The 18,479-nt window shown below is 44.3% G+C and overlaps 1 protein-coding gene and 1 pseudogene across 2 annotated transcripts; one reads left to right on the top strand and one right to left on the bottom strand.

Moving 5' to 3' along the window:
• The first annotated feature begins 3,165 nt into the window (after nucleotides 1-3,165).
• LOC111590061 (uncharacterized) lies at nucleotides 3,166-3,349 on the top strand (annotated as a pseudogene).
• A 6,717-nt stretch (nucleotides 3,350-10,066) lies between these two features.
• On the bottom strand, nucleotides 10,067-16,899 carry LOC100281709 (CTP synthase). 2 transcript variants are annotated; one of them, XM_008656705.3, is made up of 21 exons: nucleotides 16,568-16,899; nucleotides 15,140-15,219; nucleotides 14,860-14,946; nucleotides 14,137-14,187; nucleotides 13,926-14,043; nucleotides 13,709-13,813; nucleotides 13,530-13,594; nucleotides 13,305-13,388; nucleotides 13,142-13,192; nucleotides 12,997-13,059; nucleotides 12,865-12,911; nucleotides 12,686-12,764; nucleotides 12,504-12,566; nucleotides 11,870-11,959; nucleotides 11,749-11,787; nucleotides 11,435-11,662; nucleotides 11,259-11,344; nucleotides 11,120-11,168; nucleotides 10,933-11,013; nucleotides 10,737-10,830; nucleotides 10,067-10,597 (listed from the first exon to the last, which is right to left on the bottom strand). In XM_008656705.3, exons 1-21 carry the CDS (start codon nucleotides 16,683-16,685, stop codon nucleotides 10,416-10,418), a joined length of 1,860 nt encoding a protein of 619 aa, XP_008654927.1. In that variant the 5' UTR covers nucleotides 16,686-16,899; the 3' UTR covers nucleotides 10,067-10,415. The 2 variants fall into 2 exon arrangements, with proteins under 2 accessions (XP_008654927.1, NP_001148101.1); NM_001154629.2 differs by having other exon boundaries at nucleotides 10,068-10,597; nucleotides 13,709-13,765; nucleotides 16,568-16,833.
• Nucleotides 16,900-18,479: the final 1,580 nt, after the last annotated feature.

The raw sequence follows: 18,479 nt of genomic DNA, 5'->3' as shown, positions 1-18,479 counted from the left end.
AGGGTTCAACGGCCGCCTCAGGCCACTCGGGCTCCGCGCCCACTACTGATCAGGGGTTCGTAGGCTGGCCCTCAAAGGGTTCACAGCCGCCTCAGACACAGAGCGAGGGATGACCATGGGTACGTTCGATACATAACCAAGGCTCGGGCTACGCTCCCGAGGTACCCTAGGACATTTCCGAGACCAGCGGGAACGATCTTGTAACGGAATCCCATCAGAGGGAGGCATCGAGCCCTCGGACCCCATCGATAGGGGACCGGGTCCGGCAGATCACCCGCAGGTACTTTTGGGCGCGCCTCCGAGCCTCTAGCCGACCCCTAACAAATGGGACACGGGCGTCCACTCGGATTACCCGCCAGCAGCTCACCGAAGACACCATGTTCGGCGCCCTCCGAGGGCAACATGGCGCTTTCCCCCCCTCCTCCTTGCGGAAAGGCGATGCAGGGGCGTATGTAAAAAAGTCGAGTCTGTCCTTGACCATCCTCTCGCCCTGTGCAGAGGCTCGGGGGCTGCTCTCGCAAACCCAGCTCCGGCCAAACCGTTGACAGCGTCAACATACAAGCCCGAGAACTTGGGACCCGACCGTGCACCCGGGCTACGGCCAGATCGCATGAGGGAACGACCAGACCAGCCGAAGCATTGCGCAAGGCATTAAGACCTCGGAGGAGTCAAACCACTCCTCCGAGGCCTCGGGGGCTACACCCGGCGGGTGCGCTCACGCGCACCCACCGGAACAAAATGCAACCGAGAAAGGCTGGTCCCCTTGCAAAAAAGTGCGACGAAAGCCTCCAAGCGAGTATTAACACTCCCTTCGAGGCTCGGGGGCTACTGTCGGGGACCATAATTAGGGGTACCCTCAAGGCTCCTAATTCTCAGCTGGTAACCCCCATCAACACAAAGCTGCAAAGGCCTGATGGGTGCGACTAACTCAAGGATCAGTCCATTCGAGGGACTCGATCACGCCTCGCCCGAGCCCAGCCTCGGGCAAGGGCAGCCGACCCCGGAGGATCTACATCTCGCCCGAGGCCCCCCTCCAGCGACGAACATACTTCCGGCTCGCCCGAGGCCCAGTCTTTGCCAAGAAGCAACCCTGGCCAAATCGCTACACCAACCGACCAAATCGCAGGGGCATTTAATGCAAAGGTGGCCTGACACCTTTATCCTGACGCACGTCCTCCGGTCGACAGAGCCGAAGTGACCGCAGTCACTTCGCCGCTCCACTGACCGGCCTGACAGAAGGACAGCGCCGCCTGCGCCGCTCCGACTGCTGAGCCACTCGACAGAGTGAGGCTGACAGGCAGCCATGCCCGGCCTCAGGCACCATAGGGAACTCCGCTCCGCCCGACCCAGGACTCGGACTCGGGCTCAGCCCCGGAAGACGGCGAACTCCGCTCCGCCCGACCCAGGGCTCGGACTCGGGCTCAGCCCCGAAAGACGACGAACTCCGCTCCGCCCGACCCAGGGCTCGGACTTGGGCTCAGCCCCAGAAGACGGCGAACTCCGATCCGCCCGACCCCAGGGCTCGGACTCGGGCTCAGCCCCGGAAGATGACGAACTCCGCTTCGCCCGACCCCAGGGCTCAGACTCAGCCCTGGCCTCAGCCGACGGTCTCCGCCTCGCCCGACCCAGAGGCTCGGACTCGACCTCGGCCACGGAAGACAGACTCAACCTCGACCTCGGAGGAGCCTCCACATCGCCCAACCTAGGGCGCGGACCGGCCACGTCAACAGGAGGCGCCATCATTACGCTACCCCAAGCTGACTCAGGCTACGGAGAACGAGACCGGCGTCCCATCTGGCTTGCTCCGCCAGACAAGTAATGATGGCACCCCGCACGCTCTATGACGACGGCGGCTCTCAGCCCCCATACGGAAGCAAGAGGACGTCAGCAAGGACTCGACAGCCCCGACAGTTGTCCTTCCGCCAGGCTCCAGCGCTCCTCCGACGGCCACGACACCACACGAACCGGGTGCCAAAACCTCTCCGGCTGCCACGATGGCATGTACTTAGGGCGCTAGCTCTCCTCCGCTAGACACGTTAGCACTCTACTACACCCCCATTGTACACCTGGATCCTCTCCTTGCGCCTATAAAAGGAAGGACCAGTGCCTCTTAGAGAGGGTTGGCCGCGCGGGGAAGAGGATGGGACAGGCGCTCGCGTGAGGCCGCTCGCTCCCCCTCCCGCGTGAACGCTTGTAACCCCCTACTGCAAGCGCACCCGACCTGGGCACGGGACAAACACGAAGGCCGCGGGATTTCCACCTCTCTCACGCCCGTCTCCTTCCCCCCTTCGCGCTCCGTCTCACGCCGTCCCATCTGGGCTGGGGCACGCGGCGACATTTCACTCGTCGGTCCAGGGACCCCCCGGTCTCGAAACGCCGACAGCGATAGGTAGCCATACCATCCATGACTACACAGAGAGATGCACTCTTCCTTTGCAGGCGCGCGAACCATCGAAATGACACTATAGAGAACTTCGGGAAGAACCAAGATCATCTCCCCGGAACGACCCTGTTGAGGAGAAAGAATCTTAGGGTTGCTTTGGCGTCGGCCCCTGGACAATGTAGAGTCGAAGATAGGTGAAGATTAGAGATTGGAAAACTACAACTAGAACTAAAACTACTCCTAACACTAATACATAAGGTAAATAAGATAAATTGATGTTTAGGTTCGATTGTTGGATGATTCAATCGGCTGTACCCCTTCATATATATATATATATATATATATAGGGAGGTCTTCACCTGTTCCTAGACGAAATCCGACAATTTCTTGTGAGTTATTAAGATAACCACGCAAGGGATAAGGACTCCAACCTGAATTAATCTAGTTGCGGACCGTCCGAGCTGTCATGCCAGATCATCCAAGATTCAGACTATCTGAACCAAAAGACCGGACCTTCTGATCATCTAGATGCCATACTCCTTTAAAGCACCAGTTTTGTGCATCGTGCGTCAAGTACGAAGCGTGTATCTCTGTTTATCTCCCTGCTTCTTGCCTAATAATGAGCCTAATAGGCTCTACAGATGGGCCATGAGAAACTATCCAATCCCAACACGATATGAAGCCACACACATCATAGCGCTCCTAGATAGTACCACCTCGGTAGCTGAAGGAGAACGAGCAACCGAGTGAGCTAAAAAAGGGGTCGAGCTTCTTTTCAACTTATAACTTTCTTAGCCTTTTGGCAAAGATAAAATATAATATTTGTTCTTATCTGTTTAATATCTGATATGTGTACCATACGTTCACTTTGATATTAAAATTATTCTTTATGGGTATAAACTATGATTGTGTGATGACGCAGCGCACGAGCATTGTACTAGTGGTGCTCAACACGTGGCAACCAGCTAGAGCGACGATTGCTGGATAGCAACCACACAACATCACTGTAGTTCTTTGTTTACTATATTAAAGCACCAGTTTTCATGGTTCAATAATTTCACCTTCGTTGATTTTGCAAAAAGCTCCTTATAATTTTTTAAAATCAAACCCACAGTCCAGCCGACCTATTGTATCGATGCGCTCCACCCACCTTCTTCGCCCCATGTGACTTTATCCTATCTGCCTTTGAGTCCAGCCGCAAACCCAAAAAGCTCCTTATAATTTTTAAATCAAACATGCAGTCAAGTCAACCTATTCTATCGACACGCTTCGTCCACCTTCCTCATCCCCTGTGGCCTTCTCCCATGTGCCTCTCAGCCCAGCAGCAAACCCTAACCCATTCATGAGTCGCGCAAAGCCACATCCTGCATCTCCTGCAACCTCCACCATCTCCTGCATCCTGTACCCGCCACACAGCCTGCAACCGACATTGACTCCTGCGCTTCGCCTAGACCCACTCGCCATCGTCCTGTTTTTGTGGATGCATGGCCCTAAGCTAAACACCGCACGTATGCTTACGAAAAAATCAACAACCAACAACAACAGAACGACGCGTGAACGGCAAATCAACAACCAATAGCAATAGAACGACGCGCGAGCGGCAAATCAACAACCAACAACAACAGAACGACGTGCGAGTGACACGACCTCTTCCACATAAATAAGATGTCGCTCACCTCATTGGACGCAGCGAGCGCTAACAGTTGGTTCCACCACAACGCGGGGTCATGCCACCACCTAACGGTTAGTTTAAGAACTTCAGTTTTTCAAGGGATTTCTATCTTTTCAAGAGAAAGTGAACTATTTCCCCTTGGTTTTCAAACTAGCAATAATCATTTGTAGCTGACGTCAGAGATCCCCTCCACCACCATGTTGGCGCTTGGATCCATCACAAGTGAGGAGGCTGAATAGGAGGACTGAGGAGGCGAGCCACGTCACCGCAGGTTCCATCGTAGCGGGGACAATGCCGTCGCCCACTCGCCGTAGCCGACGTCAGAGATCCCCACTATTGTCGTGTTGGCGTCCGAATCCATCGACACCGAGGAGTCTGAATAGGAGGGCAGAGGAGACGAGCCATGTCACGTCATGACTGCATTACCCAGCCACCCGATTCCTTCGTTATCTTCTGCATTTTTTCCTAGAACTGGGTTTCCCCACCGGTGTTTTTTGTGCAAAAAAAACTGATTATATGGGCTGCTGGAGATGGGAGGCGTCGGTCTGTACTGGGAGATTATCAGGGACGAGACCATGGCCCTGTTTGTTTCAGCTTCTGGCAGTTTCTGGCCACCAAAAGCTGCTGCAGACTACCAAACACTTAGCTTTTCAGCCAGCTTCTATAAAATTCGTTGGAGCAAAAACCATCCAAAATCAACATAAACACATAATCGGTTGAATCGTTGTAATAGTAAGAATCCGTCACTTTTTAGATCCTGAGCCATATGAACAACTTTATCTTCCTCCACACGTAATCGTAATGATACTCAGATTCTCCCCACAGCCAGATTTTCCCCACAGCCAGATTTTCAGAAAAGCTGGTTAGAAAAAGCTGAACCAAACAGGCCCCATGATGAGGCTCAAGAAGCTGATCAAGGTCAGGCCCTCCAATCCAATGATTCGTTCCTTGCTGGCTCCTCGAATATTCGCCTTCTCGCAATTCGCTTTTCCTGCTGAGGATTCGAAATCGTGTTTTAGGTACTCCAATCCAATCTGTCGATTAGAAAGAGAGAGAAATATTAATATACAATCAACAATGAAATTTGATAAAGGTTGATTAAAAATCATGATACTCTCCCTCTCTCTCTCCAGGAATCTTACTAATTACTCTCTAACATTAGAAAGAGAATTATGGTCGTTTTAAAAAAACATTGTTTCTTAAATGCAGTGTGTTTTATTTTTCTCTGATCTACTTGTGAACTATAGCTGAAGAAGAACAAATGTGAACTCTTCATCATGTTCCTCACTCTAGAAGTTTTTGCAATGACCATTACTGGCTCTGCTATTGCCACTATAAGTAATGACTTGAGTCCTTTAATTTAAATTATTGTACTAGAATCTATTGTTGCTCCACTGCTGTTTAGAAATTGCAAGGGGTCTAGACTCTCCATCGTCCTTTAGTGTTTGTATTTATTATTCTGTGTTTCAGCATCCTAGGGTGGTTTCATTTCTCGCACTAGATCGTTTCTTTTTCTTTGATGTTGCATCTTAAGATTGTTCAAGCATCACATGCAAAATTTCTGTAATTTATACTTCTTTTACCAAAGAAACTTGATTAGCTTTTATGGAGTGATTTTATATTGTTTGTAAAACTATAAATATTGTTTAATCACTAACTGTAACACCAACTTTGATTAGACACCACAAACTTGTATGAAAACTGACACAACATCCATTTGTGTTTATCGTTTATATCTTTGAAGCATTGTTGGATTTGTTGTATCGTTTATGGGAGTCATTGTGATATCTAACGGCCTGAGATAATATCACTTAATGACAATTGTGGGCTTGTGGTGGGGATCTACTGTGGCTTTAGATCCCGTGTGCTAACCCTGTGCCCCTTCGTGAGGCGTAGTTTCGTCTAGCAGTATCGCGCCACATGTCCGCGGATGCAACTGCTCTGGGCTGTTTTTCATTCCAACCCTCGGATTTTGCGAGAAACACCCTAGTTTGTTTCAGTTATAAAAGAATTAAAACTAGGTCCTAGTATTTATAAATTGCACCCTAATGTTCCTTATAATCTAATCTGCAGTCCAATGATAGATGATATATATAATTAGTCCCGAAAATGTTTTTAAGTGTAGAATTAATTCAATAAATCCTAGAAAATCCATATCTTCCTTGTTTTAACTCCGTTTTTAGTAGTTCTTAAACCTATGATATCATAGCGACGCGTAGAATATTATTACACATATTGTTTCCATGTTTGGTGTAATGTTAATTTTGTCCCTATATTTTTTGTTTGTATTGTTGCGAGTAGAAGAGCAAGTGAACGAGGAACCCAAAGCCATGTAGGTTGAAGATTCTGAACAGGAGTTCACTGAAGGCAAATTGTGTCGTCGATCACTATCTTCTTTACCTAATAATGTCATCTATAATCACCGTGACATGCTTAGGTTAACTTGATGGGACCTAATAGGTTACCATAGTTTTGTTTACCCTACACCTTGCATACAAATGAACTATTGGTTAGTTTGGCCATGCTCTACCTAGTTTTGGTAAGTAATGCTATATGACATATGATCATGCTTTTATCATTGTTACGGAATTATTTATTGCTCATGATAAGATTATGATGTGGACATGGAGCTTAACTTGAGATAACAGTGCTACCACAAGGGTGGAATGGGACGCCTTTGGCCAAGTAATTAGGAAAGATAGGGAGAGATTACCTTACCTAAAAGGGGCAAGCAATGAGCGAGTCACTGCAGAGTATAGGGAGGTCCTTGGGTCGAACTATCTATAAAGCTTTTCGGATGAGAGATTCCTATGCTTCCTTCTTCCTGAATTCATAGCGGGTTTTCTCGAACTAGTGGAACTTTGGAAAGGCCATGTAGTGCTATCCTACCTCGTCTCCTCGGTAGAGACGAATGCGAATTCTAGGCCCCTTAGCAAATGGGTAACATGGCTTGTGGGTAAAGATATGCAACCTCTGCAGAGTGAGAACTAGTATATCAGTCGTGCTCACGGTCAAGAATGATTCAGGACTGTCGCATGATTAACTTATGAAATTAAACTTAATCTGTCACATGCATTGCATTGTGAGATTTATTATTAAATGTGATCTCTTATTTAAAGTTGGTACACACTTGTACCTAGTAATTGCTAATAAAATTTTGACCAACTTATTAAAAGCAATGCTTAGCCTTAACCATTATTTGTTGATAAGCCTTACACTACACATGAGCCTCCACCGTAAGTGAGCTCATGCACATTGTTCCCCACATATACTGAGCGATGAACGTATGTGAGCTCACCCTTGCTATAACCCCCCAGATGAAGAGCAGGTACCTCCGGAGGAGGACTACTACGACGGGTTTGATAAGATCTAGGCGTCGTCTCCCAGTTAACTAATGACGCCAGGGAGATAGTTATATTAGTTCGATTCATTATTATCAGCTATTTTGTAAGGCATTCTCGTTATATAATAAAGTATATAAAGTTTGTGATATTCGTCTCTATACACTGAGTCATTATATGTGTGGATTTTGATTTGACGCACATATGAGACGCACCCGAGTTTGTCCTTAAATTCGGGTGTGACAGATCCAGATTCTCCATCATCCTTTAGTGCTTGGATTTATTATTTTGCGTTTCAGCATCCTAGGGTGGTTTCATTTCATACACATGCGATAGCATAAAAAAGGTGGTCATGAGAACAATGAGCTAATGGTGTACCCTTCAGATGGGGATGTTTGGAAGGCTCTCGACACGTTTGATCTAGATTTTGCTATTGAATCGAGAAATGTTCGAATCGACCTCGTGACCGATGGCTTCACAACTTTTGGTCAAATGGCATCATCATACTCATGTTGGCTCGTCTTTGTTATTCCATACGACCTTCCACCTTCTCTTTGTTTGAAGTATGAATTTATATTTCTTTGATTGATCATACTTGGCCTGTATTGTGATTCATATACGGACTATTTACATCTTGCTCATGGTGGAAAAATCACTTACTTTGATTGTCATTGACGCTGGTTGCCCAGAAAACACCCCTTTAGGAGCGATAAGAAAACTTTATAAAGAACACCGTGGTCATGAAAGGACCGCAAAAACGTCTGAACGCAGCAGAAATTCATGCTCAGCTGAACAACCTTGTCCTAAATGAAAAAGGGGACAAGTATCAAGGATTCAGAGTGGACAACAACTGGACACATATATGTGGTCTGTGGGAGCTCCCTTATATGTCGTCATTAATTCTTATGCACAACATTGATGTCATGCACCAAGAGAGTAATGTTACAGAAGCCCTCATACACACTTACATGAATTTTGAAAAAATAAAGGACAATTCGAAAGCTCGAAGAGATCTAGCAATGCTTTGTGACCGACCAACCCAAGTGCTCAATAACAACGATAAACCGCCACATGCCTTGTTTTGTCTTACCCCTAAGGACAATATCGAGGTCATGGGATGGATGAATTTTTTAAAAAATTTCTTGATGGTTATGTTGCAGGCTTCAAAAGAGTTGTGAATTTGAAAACGGAACAACTAACTGGGCTAAAGAGCCATGAGTTCCATATACTAATGTAGAGGATTATCCCTGTCATGTTTTGTGGTTACATGTCTGACGCCATGTGGCAAGCAATAGCTGAGCTAAGCTGTTTCTACATGTAGATGTGTGCTAAATAAATCAATAAAAATATGATCGAGAAGTTGGAGAAAGAAATACCAGTGTTGTTATGCAACCTAAAAAATATTCCCACCTAGATTCTTCAATCCGATGCAACGAAATCGGTTTAAACTCATACATTTGCAGGAGACTCAAATTGGAGTTGTCCCAAGCCCAATCGATGTTTATAGGCGAGGGCATAGAGCGAAAAACAGTGAAATCCCCAATGAGCTATGCAGTCAGGCGACCACTGAGCGTCTAGTTAGTAGACTCTCAATTAATGTTTTTGTCATATAGCTATACATTACATGTGTGATGAACCTTTATATTGTATTGCATAAGATTTATGGGCAGGAGATGGTAAGGAAGCATGGTATTTATTTAGAATTCATCATTCCACTGCAGAAAATAAAACACCTTCATTCTTCTAAATTCCATCTACATTAAATACCTTAATGTGCTGTACGAATTTAGATAAACAAAATACTATTGTTTCTTCAACACTAAGCAAAACATCAAAAACATGCAATTATGATGTGGCACTCATATTATTGCCTTGAGCTCCAAAAATTTAGAGCCAATAAAAAAATTAGAATACTTGAACAAGCAGCACACCATGCATTACGACAACACATGCACCAACATTAATAACAACAATATGGCAACAATTAATATACAATCAAGCCTTATGTGCAAGCGTGTAAGTGGGCTTCTTGGTCTGTTAGATCATGATCCAACAGTAGACATAATCGTGGTTTGTTAGAGGTTTTTTTTCTATAAATCTACATAAGCTAGTGTTGAAAGGGTTTAAGTGTTAAATATGACAACAACCATTATAAAAACTCGTCTGGTAGGGGAAAGGCCACCCCTACGATATTATATTAAGAAGCTCAATCGGAGTCCCGACCGACAAATGTCACGCAAGCTGACCCCGTGCAGCATATGAGGGTCCGCCCCCTATAGATCATATCTTTAATCGTGCTTTGAGCCCTCGCAGCCCCTACACGAGGATCCGCCCCATAGGTAAGTCCGTCTTATGTGCACACAAGTAGGAGAACCAGCGAGTGACCTTTTTTAATCTTAGCCTGAAATTCGCTCCCACTAGGATTCGAACACAGGACCAAAGAAGTGCTACCCAAGCCAGCTAACCAACTCAGCTAAAGACCCTTTCGCGGCAACCACCATTATATCTATCGTTGGATCATGATCTAATGGATCAGCCTCGCTTGCACATAAGGCTTGATTGTATATTAGTTGTTGCCCAACAATATTGCTTGCGTTTTTTTCATCGGACAGATATGCACTCATACTCTACATCTGATTGTGGTTGTTAATATTGTGGCAACAAAGCAAATCATGGCCAAGCATTTGTGTATTCAGTCCTTAGATAAGTTCTTCCATAATGTACAAATAGTTGAGATTCCAGGCTCTACTAACGCTACCAAAACACTTCCCGCGCTTAATTCCAGGGCTCAAAAAAATCACACTAGACCTCACCACTCTATAGCTAGTTTGCTCCAACGGACCGGAGGACGTTCCTCGTTAAAATGTCGGAACCATGTGTTGCTGGAGCTGGGGCTTGCTGAATCTTAGCCTTCCCAGTTGATCAGAGACAAATACAAACTGAAAAACAAACATAAAAAGGGGTACAAGCAAAACCATAGGAACAAACATCAAATAGACCATCGCTAAGCATTATGCTTCTAGGTGTGGATGCCAGTGCCATTTGGGTAGTACCCATTTACCAAGCTGTTCAGTGGATTATTCACAGGTCCAGTTGGGTACAGTTTCAGTTTCGGGACTTTACTCATAGGACATGCTTTTGTTGTCGGATTGCTGCGTTGAAGCAAAGGCTCTAGCTGTCCAGATGCCGCGGCTATCAGCCCTGTCATCAGAGATGGATTGTTGATTCAGATGAAGCACTTAGGCATGATCAAAATGCAGTTGCAGTCTTATTAGCAGAGTGGATATCAGGTAAAAAAAAGCTCATGTTTTTTTTTGTGGCAAAGTTAGGGTCGTATTACCTAAGAAAAGCGGAGATGGTTTTCCTGGTCTCGACTTGAATTCAGGATGGAATTGTGCACCGATGAAGAACTTGTGAGAGGGAAGCTCAATGATCTGCATCCAACAGAACACCACCAGGTGATTGTGAACGTTTCTTATTAAGTTCCTAGAAAGTACATCTAAGTCTACAACATCTGAGAAAATTTCCAAGCCTACCCCCATGCGTTTTCCACTTTCATCTTTGCCCACGAATTGAAGCCCGGCCCTCTCGAAGTCTGGGACCATATCAGGGTTCACCTGAAAGGGAAAACAACAACAACAACAACAAAAACGTCACTATGCAAAAAGATTAACAGTGGCATACATTATTCGATATGGCTAATAGACAATTCAATCAGGGAACCTCGTATCTGTGGCGATGTCTTTCATCTACAGAGCTGGCATTGGCATACCTGAGATATATTTTTACAACAGTTATATTTCACCACATTGAGTGTACAATCATGCATTAGACTGAAGAATATGAGGATTATTGTTCTTACAGCTTTGCAGATTTGCAGCCACTGACATGGAAATAGGTTCTCCTCGATCCAAGCCTCATTGTAGCTCCCATCTGGGTTTTTGAGCCCTGTGGAAGTGTTGTCGGAAGTTTACAGTTCAAAAATGAATGGTTAATGAAGGATAATACCAAGAAAGAATGACAGTGAACATAACCTACCTCTGGCATGAAGATGACACAGGGTGATGTTGTAGCTGGATCGAATTCCGTGCTATTGGCACCTCGTAGTTTCATCACCGAACGGGCAAACTCAATCACTGCAATTTGCATTCCCAAGCAAATGCCAAGATAAGGAACATTGTTCTCGCGTGCATATTTTGCGGCAAGAATTTTGCCCTGGACTCCCCTATCTCCGAATCCTCCAGGAACGAGTACACCATCTGCACCCTGAGATGGAATTCCGTAAGACGACTGTACCGAAGTACACAACTTTCAAGTATTGCATCATGCTACCATTTGATGTATGCACTTACCTTCAGCAATTTCCATGCTTTTTTATGGGCTTCAGGGGTCTACACAAAATAACAGATCTCGAAAGCATCAGCAAAAGCTTCATTGAGGAATACAGTTGATTCAGTGTCCATGATAATTGACCTCTTTAGCTGAAGAATCTTCCAGATCGCAGGAAGGAACCCACTCGACTACAAGTTTTCTTTCCATAGCAACTGATGCATGCAAAAGAGCCTGTAATAAGGTTAATTTCGACAAGTTAGTCAGCAGGAAGAGTAAGATTGTCATGGTGTGCAACTTAGTTGTTTGTTCTGCTAGCAAGAAAGAGTATTCCAGACACAACTCCATTCAATTAAGAGCATAACCACAATTTAAACAAGCTTCAAACTGAAAACAGCACCATGTAAGAAAACTGAAACTCTTCAAGCAGGTTCCAGTCTCTTCTCAATTCCTCAATTCTCATTTGCACCTGTTTATGGTAAGTTTATAAGGCAGTGCCATCTCAACGTTGCTCTGGCCTTTATTTTCAGTAAGATAGGGTAGAGTCATGGTCGAGGAACTGAAAAAAGCATGCGATTCATTTCGGTCTAGTAAGTTATTTTTCATCAATTCATAATCAAACATTGGGTTGGTGGGAGGTATGGATGTACACCCCCACCACCCATGTTCGTTTTCAGATCAAAATTTGTCCACCTATTTTCTTCTTATTTATATTACCACCCAGTTCCTCCTCGTTGGCCAAGTTTTCATTTTAAAATTCAAATAGTAATAATGTCACCTTTATGACAGACAGGTAGGAGTCCGACAGGCCAGTGTATTTACCAACCATGGCAATCTTGACCTGAAAAGTTAATGCAATAGTGCTCAATTTAACCAACTGTTTGCTCACAAACATGAAGGGACAATATTTTAACCCCTCCCTCCTGGAAAACAATAGGAAGAACGATGGTTGAAACCTACCGAAGTCTTCAATTTGTCCAACTTGGTGGCTCTTTTAGTCCACATCCCTAACTCAGGTTCCCGAGGTACTTTTCCATCACTGCATACGTAGCAGTAATAAAAGTGAACTCATGAGCAGTGCTCCTTGAATGATCAAACTACAACATGAACAATTGATGTGATCATGCAAAAGTACGTACTACTGAAGATCTAAAACTTTCAGAATAGCTTCATGGGTCTTCTGGTCCTATAAAAAAGTTCCATTGTGGATGGTTAAATAAGTTGAGTTTCGAATTTATGGTGAACACTCCATGGGAAAAGAAATACCCTACCCTTAGCAGCAAGGGGATGTGCCAAATGTTTGTCACGTCATGGAGGTTCACTATATTTGAGATCTGCAACATAAATTGCATTGTCAGGACAAGAGCAAGGGTAAAAACTCAAAAGAAGCATTGTAATGGGAAGCATTATCATTACCGGAACATGACAAAATTGTGAAAGCTTGATCTTCACATGTTCCTCCAGTGGCTGCCGAAAACACAGAAATGAGCATTGGTGATTCAGTTTTTAAGCACCAACAAACAGTAAAATAGAGGCTTTGAATTACTGGAAACCGGAGAAAGGTGACTGTATAGTATACCTCAGTACTGCGACATGCTAAAACATCCGGTGCTAGCCCAAGTCCTCTAAGCCCTCGAACACTATGTTGTGTAGGCTTAGTTTTCTACACATGTAAAAGGCTGTCAATTACATGAAAGTAACTAACAGAGTTTTTCTATGTTAAAATGTTTTGGGTGTTAGTGACTAAAAGTTCAGTTTTCTTCAAGCTAAATTGCAATTATATGCAAACTACCGATAAATTTACCTGTTCACCGACTACATTTATAACCGGAACAAGACTGACATGAACGAGACAGAAGTTTCCAGGTCCTACAGCACAGAGCAAGAATGAGCAGAATATATAATAAAAAACTGTAAAAAGGAGTAATGAACCAGGCCAAAAGGTAATGTTTCGTGCTCAGAAATGGACTGTTGTTCTCTTACCAACACGGTATGAAAATTGACCTAATGCTTCAATGAAAGGCATTGACTCGATATCCCCTGCACCAAGAATGCCACTGGCGTTATTCGGCGAAAAGATTTTGCCCCCTGCACCAGCATATTTACACAACTACTATGGAAAAATTAAGCAAAAAAATAATGTAGAAATCTGAACAATGTAATGCTTCTCTTTATGCAATAATAGAATTGTTATCTTCACCTATAGTGCCCCCAAGTTCAATGACACAAACATCAGGAGGTCCTTCTTTGCCGTCGACTGGAATCACTGCGACGCGTTCAATCCAATCTTGTATTTCGTCTGTAATATGTGGCACTACCTGATAGTTGAAACGAATACAGGTTTAGCCGCGTCCGTCAATAATGATGTTTCCATCACCACATGAAAACTCCAGTACATACTGATCACCCACCTGGACGGTTTTTCCTAGGTAGTCACCTCTCCTTTCTTTGTTAATGACAGCCTGATTCGAGCATTACAAAGAGAACTGATGTTATATTACAGATGACGAAACCAGCATGTACAGTGGTGTCAACTCCAAGAAGAGTTGGACTGTGCACAGGCGACAGGAGATCACATGATAATGTAGTAAATAGGCACAGTATTTTTTTTCCGTCCTGCTGACTTGCAATAGCAACATAACGGATAGCTCCAATGGAGTGTTTGTTTCAACTGTAGTTTCAGACCTAGTTACCTAGTTTACTTTTGTATGCCATAGATAATATAGGTGGTCAAATAGAAGAAAGATTATTTATGCACCAATTGTCAGAAACAGCCAACGGTGGCAGGCTGAATCTTTTCCATCTGCTTCCGACAACGGTGGCAGGCTAGAGGCCCGGATAATTCTGCACATGCATAATGGTACTGCAGACTGCAGTGGATCTTACGATGAAACGTAAAGTGACCCAATAAAGATTTGTGGGTTCCATGTGCATGCAGTCAATCAAACGCTCAATGACTTACACTTGCAGATAGCCAATGAATGCCGCAGGTTTGTTAATTCAAAGTAAAAAAAAAGAGAGGGAAAAACAACTTTCTCCCTAGGGAAGTATAAAATCAAACTTTTGACTTGATAGCGCCATTCTGCACATCAGTCTCTAATTGCACCTGCATTAGGGCTCATCTGTCCATTTACCTGATAGATCTTTCCTGTGGTTATATTATTGTCACGGGTCAATTTGATATCCAGAAAACGCTCATAATTTCCAAGGTCCAAATCCACCTTCAAGAAAAATAAAAAGGGAAGGACCCATTAGCCGGAAAGATATATCCACACAGTACCCATTATAGGAGAGCTACTGAAGTCGATCTCAGTGGATAGGTCATCGATGATGCTACCAACAAGTGTTTTTTTTTCCTGTTGAAGAGAGGCAGACAGAAGGATATGCAGGACCAGCGTGTAGCTATCTAGTTACCTCTCCACCATCGTCCAAAACAAACACCTCTCCATGCTCGAATGGAGACATGGTTCCAGCATCAGTGTTGAGGTATGGATCTACAGAGGGGAGTCACAAATGAACAGCCATAAGAAAACTACAGACAGCAGGTGACCATAACTAACAAAACTAAGACCCTGTTTGGAAGCATCCTAGTTTTGAAGAAACCAGTTTTTATCTTTTAGATAGGAGAGGACAGCTTTTTGGTTTTTAAGAAAGTGAGAATCTAATTTCTATAAACTGAGTCATAAACTGGTAAGTTTGGAACCACCTCAATTTCTATAAACCAGCTTCTTAAAAACTGTGTGCTTCCAAACAGTGCCTAAATTGTTTCTTAAACCCTTCACCAACTTTCAGTACAGACAGAACCCTTACAACTAAGTTCTTGAACCAACTAGGACCGAGCAAAAAAAAACTCCCAACCACTTTGGAAATCCGTACTTGCACACTCATCAAATGGAGCAAAATGGGTACTATTCCTTCAGGAAACGTACGTCAAAAGAGATTTAATGGTTGGGGTGACAAAATTGACCTAAACCACTGGGGATTCCGTCTCTTTGAAGGAACTAGGATCGTGACACCTAGTTGAGACTCCGAATGTTGTTAAACACTTGATTTGCCAAAAGAACAGACAAAAGCATCCAACAGAACAAACTCTTAACCACCGAAAACATGGTGTCACGGCTCACTGTTTTTTTTTCTTTTTTGACGTAAAATTGGATCTCACTGCACGCTAAAGCTCATATATGTACAGGAGTAACAAGGCCAAGGCTACAGGGCTAAAACAACAGCAATGAGCAAAAGTTTCCTGCACTCTCAAAACAGGAAGAGCAAAAGCTTCGAACAGACTTGACAGTAGGAATCTGAATCTCTCATTTGACAGTATATTTGGTTCAAGGAATTTCATTTCAAGGCCGTTTTGAGTGAGGAATAATATCAGCCATTGCAGCAGGGAAAACGTTCGTTTGGCAGTTGGACCAAAGAGCGCATTTTATCTCGGGCCGGCCACGAACAAGCAACCAAGCGCATTCAGACGAGGGGTTGCCACGCGGCCATCGCACACCCCGCCCAGACAGCTCCGCGGCATCCCGAAAATGCTGCTTCCTTTGCCCCCCAACAGCGCTTGTTGCACAGCCGAAACGACAAGAAAAAAAGGGAAGCGTTCGGGCCTGGGCTCTGGGCTCAGACCGAGGCTAACCCAGCCAGCAAACGGCGCAACACAACGAGATCACTCGGACCCGGTTTAAAATCCCAGCCTTTCCATCGAAAAATCCGCCCTTTTTTTCCGGATTCTACGCCGGAGGCATTTTTTCCTTTTCGCGCGGAAACGCCAAAGCCGCCCGCTCAAAAGGAAAAGAAATCGTCAGGAAGGAAGGAAGCGAGCGGCGGGGAGGAAGGAATGGCTACCGATCTTGATGGTGGTGACGCGGAGGCCGCAGGCCTTGAGCACGACGCCGATGCTGCTGGCCGTCACGCCCTTGCCGAGGCCGCTCACCACCCCTCCGGTCACCAGCACGTACTTCATGGCCGCTCCCCTTTTGCCGACGGTCCTGGGCTCTGCTCCTGTGCTGTGCAGGACAGGTAGGAGCAACCGAGCAAGACTGCTGCACTACTCACTAGGCTAGTGTGGTGCCAGGGGGGGGGCAAGAGTGGAGCGGAGGCAGGTTCAGGCGCTCTGGGCAAGTTTTTAGGCTGGAATGAGCGGGGGAGACGAGGGGGTTAAATAGAACCTCAGTTGTCTTCAAGGTGCTGGTTGTTGGGATTAAAATCTACATATGCCAGGAGGACTCTCCTAATTTTTTTTTCTTGGAGAATATGTTTCGTCTATTTTATTACCGGAAGCATATCACGCGCGCTGCAGCATGGATCATGAGTAAATTCTAGTGACATGGATTGTACACGTGTATAAATATAAATAAATGCATGTGCTAGTGGATGACGTAGATAGATATGTGTTATAATTGTATACGCAAGTGTTCCGCTGATATGAATGTCCTATCTATCAATATAAATCCAAGGTTTAGAATTATAAGATATAAAGAATATAGATCATATAGATATAAATCATATTCATATAGATGTTGTAATATAAAGACTTTTAGGTCTAATGAACTCTAATGCCCATGGGAGATACTAGTGTCATTGAGACATTAATCCTACATTGCTAACCGAAAGAAAGGATAATCAATCTAAATAATATTTTCAGTGGTATATTGAGATTGAAAATAAAGAAGGTGGAGCCACATGCCACGCGTCGGTCACGCGAGGCGTGTCGTGCCGATCTGATATAATATGATATGTGATGTATATATGATCAACGATGTAAAGTCTATGCCATTGTTAATTACTAGTAACTATTAATTTCATTCGGCACTAGGATAATAATATAATTTATTTGTAGATTAATTCGTCTGTTTGAGTTGACTATTAGTCTCGTCCATCTATAAAAGACTCTATCCTCCCTCCTTGAGAGATATGTGTAAAAATATTAATGCACATGTTAGTGGGTGACCTAGATTAAATAGATATATGCTATAATTGTATATGCCAGTGTTCCGATGATGTGAAATTGTGAATGACTTATATGGAACATGGATTCTGGCAACGCCACGGAGTTGGCTCCTCGTATCGATCCAAATGAATTAGTCTTTCTACAGAGGTCAATCTTTGCCTATTAATAAAGAGAATAACAAGTTCAAAATTTTGTCTTGGTAGGACATGGATTTCTATTACTATGAAATTTATAAATTAGTTAACCATTAGCCTTTTTCTTGTATTTGTTTCTAAGAGACGGAATTTTTCCATTTCATGTTTCAAGGTCTCAAAAAGGCCATGTTTTGAGGTCTCAAAAAGGGCGTGGAAACAGATAGAAACTCTTGAATAGAAATTGAAAAGTAATGTAGCCCCAGTTCCTTCGAAAATGGTAAGATCTTTGGCGCAAAAAGAAGGGGTGATCCATCTTCCATGGTGCCGTTTTCCAATTATGAAGCGTGGCTAAGCGATCCTACTCACATTGGACCCAGTGCTCAGGTAGTTTGGCCAATAGTGAAAGGGAAATGTGCCCTTAGGCCATTTCTAGTATATTTTGGTGATTAAGTGCCCAACACATATCGAGTGAGTAATTATGTGCCAAATGAAGAATGAAGTGCAAATCAACAAGAAGGTATGATTCTAGACTTAGTACATTGGTTTTTGTGTACTAATATATTTGTCTAAGTGCTAGAATCAGAGAAAAGAGAAAGGGAAAAGGAGTTGGCTGGAAGCAGCCAAGACTCTGCTCGGTCTGGCACACCGGACTGTCCGGTGGTGCACTGGACAG

This window comes from Zea mays, chromosome 8 (genome assembly GCF_902167145.1).
Source record: "Zea mays cultivar B73 chromosome 8, Zm-B73-REFERENCE-NAM-5.0, whole genome shotgun sequence".
In the NCBI taxonomy this organism is placed as follows: Eukaryota; Viridiplantae; Streptophyta; class Magnoliopsida; order Poales; family Poaceae; genus Zea; species Zea mays.
Note: the sequence above shows the minus strand (reverse complement) of the source record. Positions and strands in the feature narration are given on the sequence as shown.

Excerpts from the sequence above, each read along its gene's own strand:
- LOC100281709 (XM_008656705.3), bottom strand. The coding sequence starts at position 16,685 with ATGAAGTACGTGCTGGTGACCGGAGGGGTGGTGAGCGGCCTCGGCAAG. Across the intron at positions 13,193-13,304 it reads TAGCATGTCGCAGTACTGAG|CCACTGGAGGAACATGTGAA; the intron begins GTATACTATACA and ends TGTTTTCGGCAG. Across the intron at positions 13,060-13,141 it reads CACAATTTTGTCATGTTCCG|ATCTCAAATATAGTGAACCT; the intron begins GTAATGATAATG and ends TTTATGTTGCAG.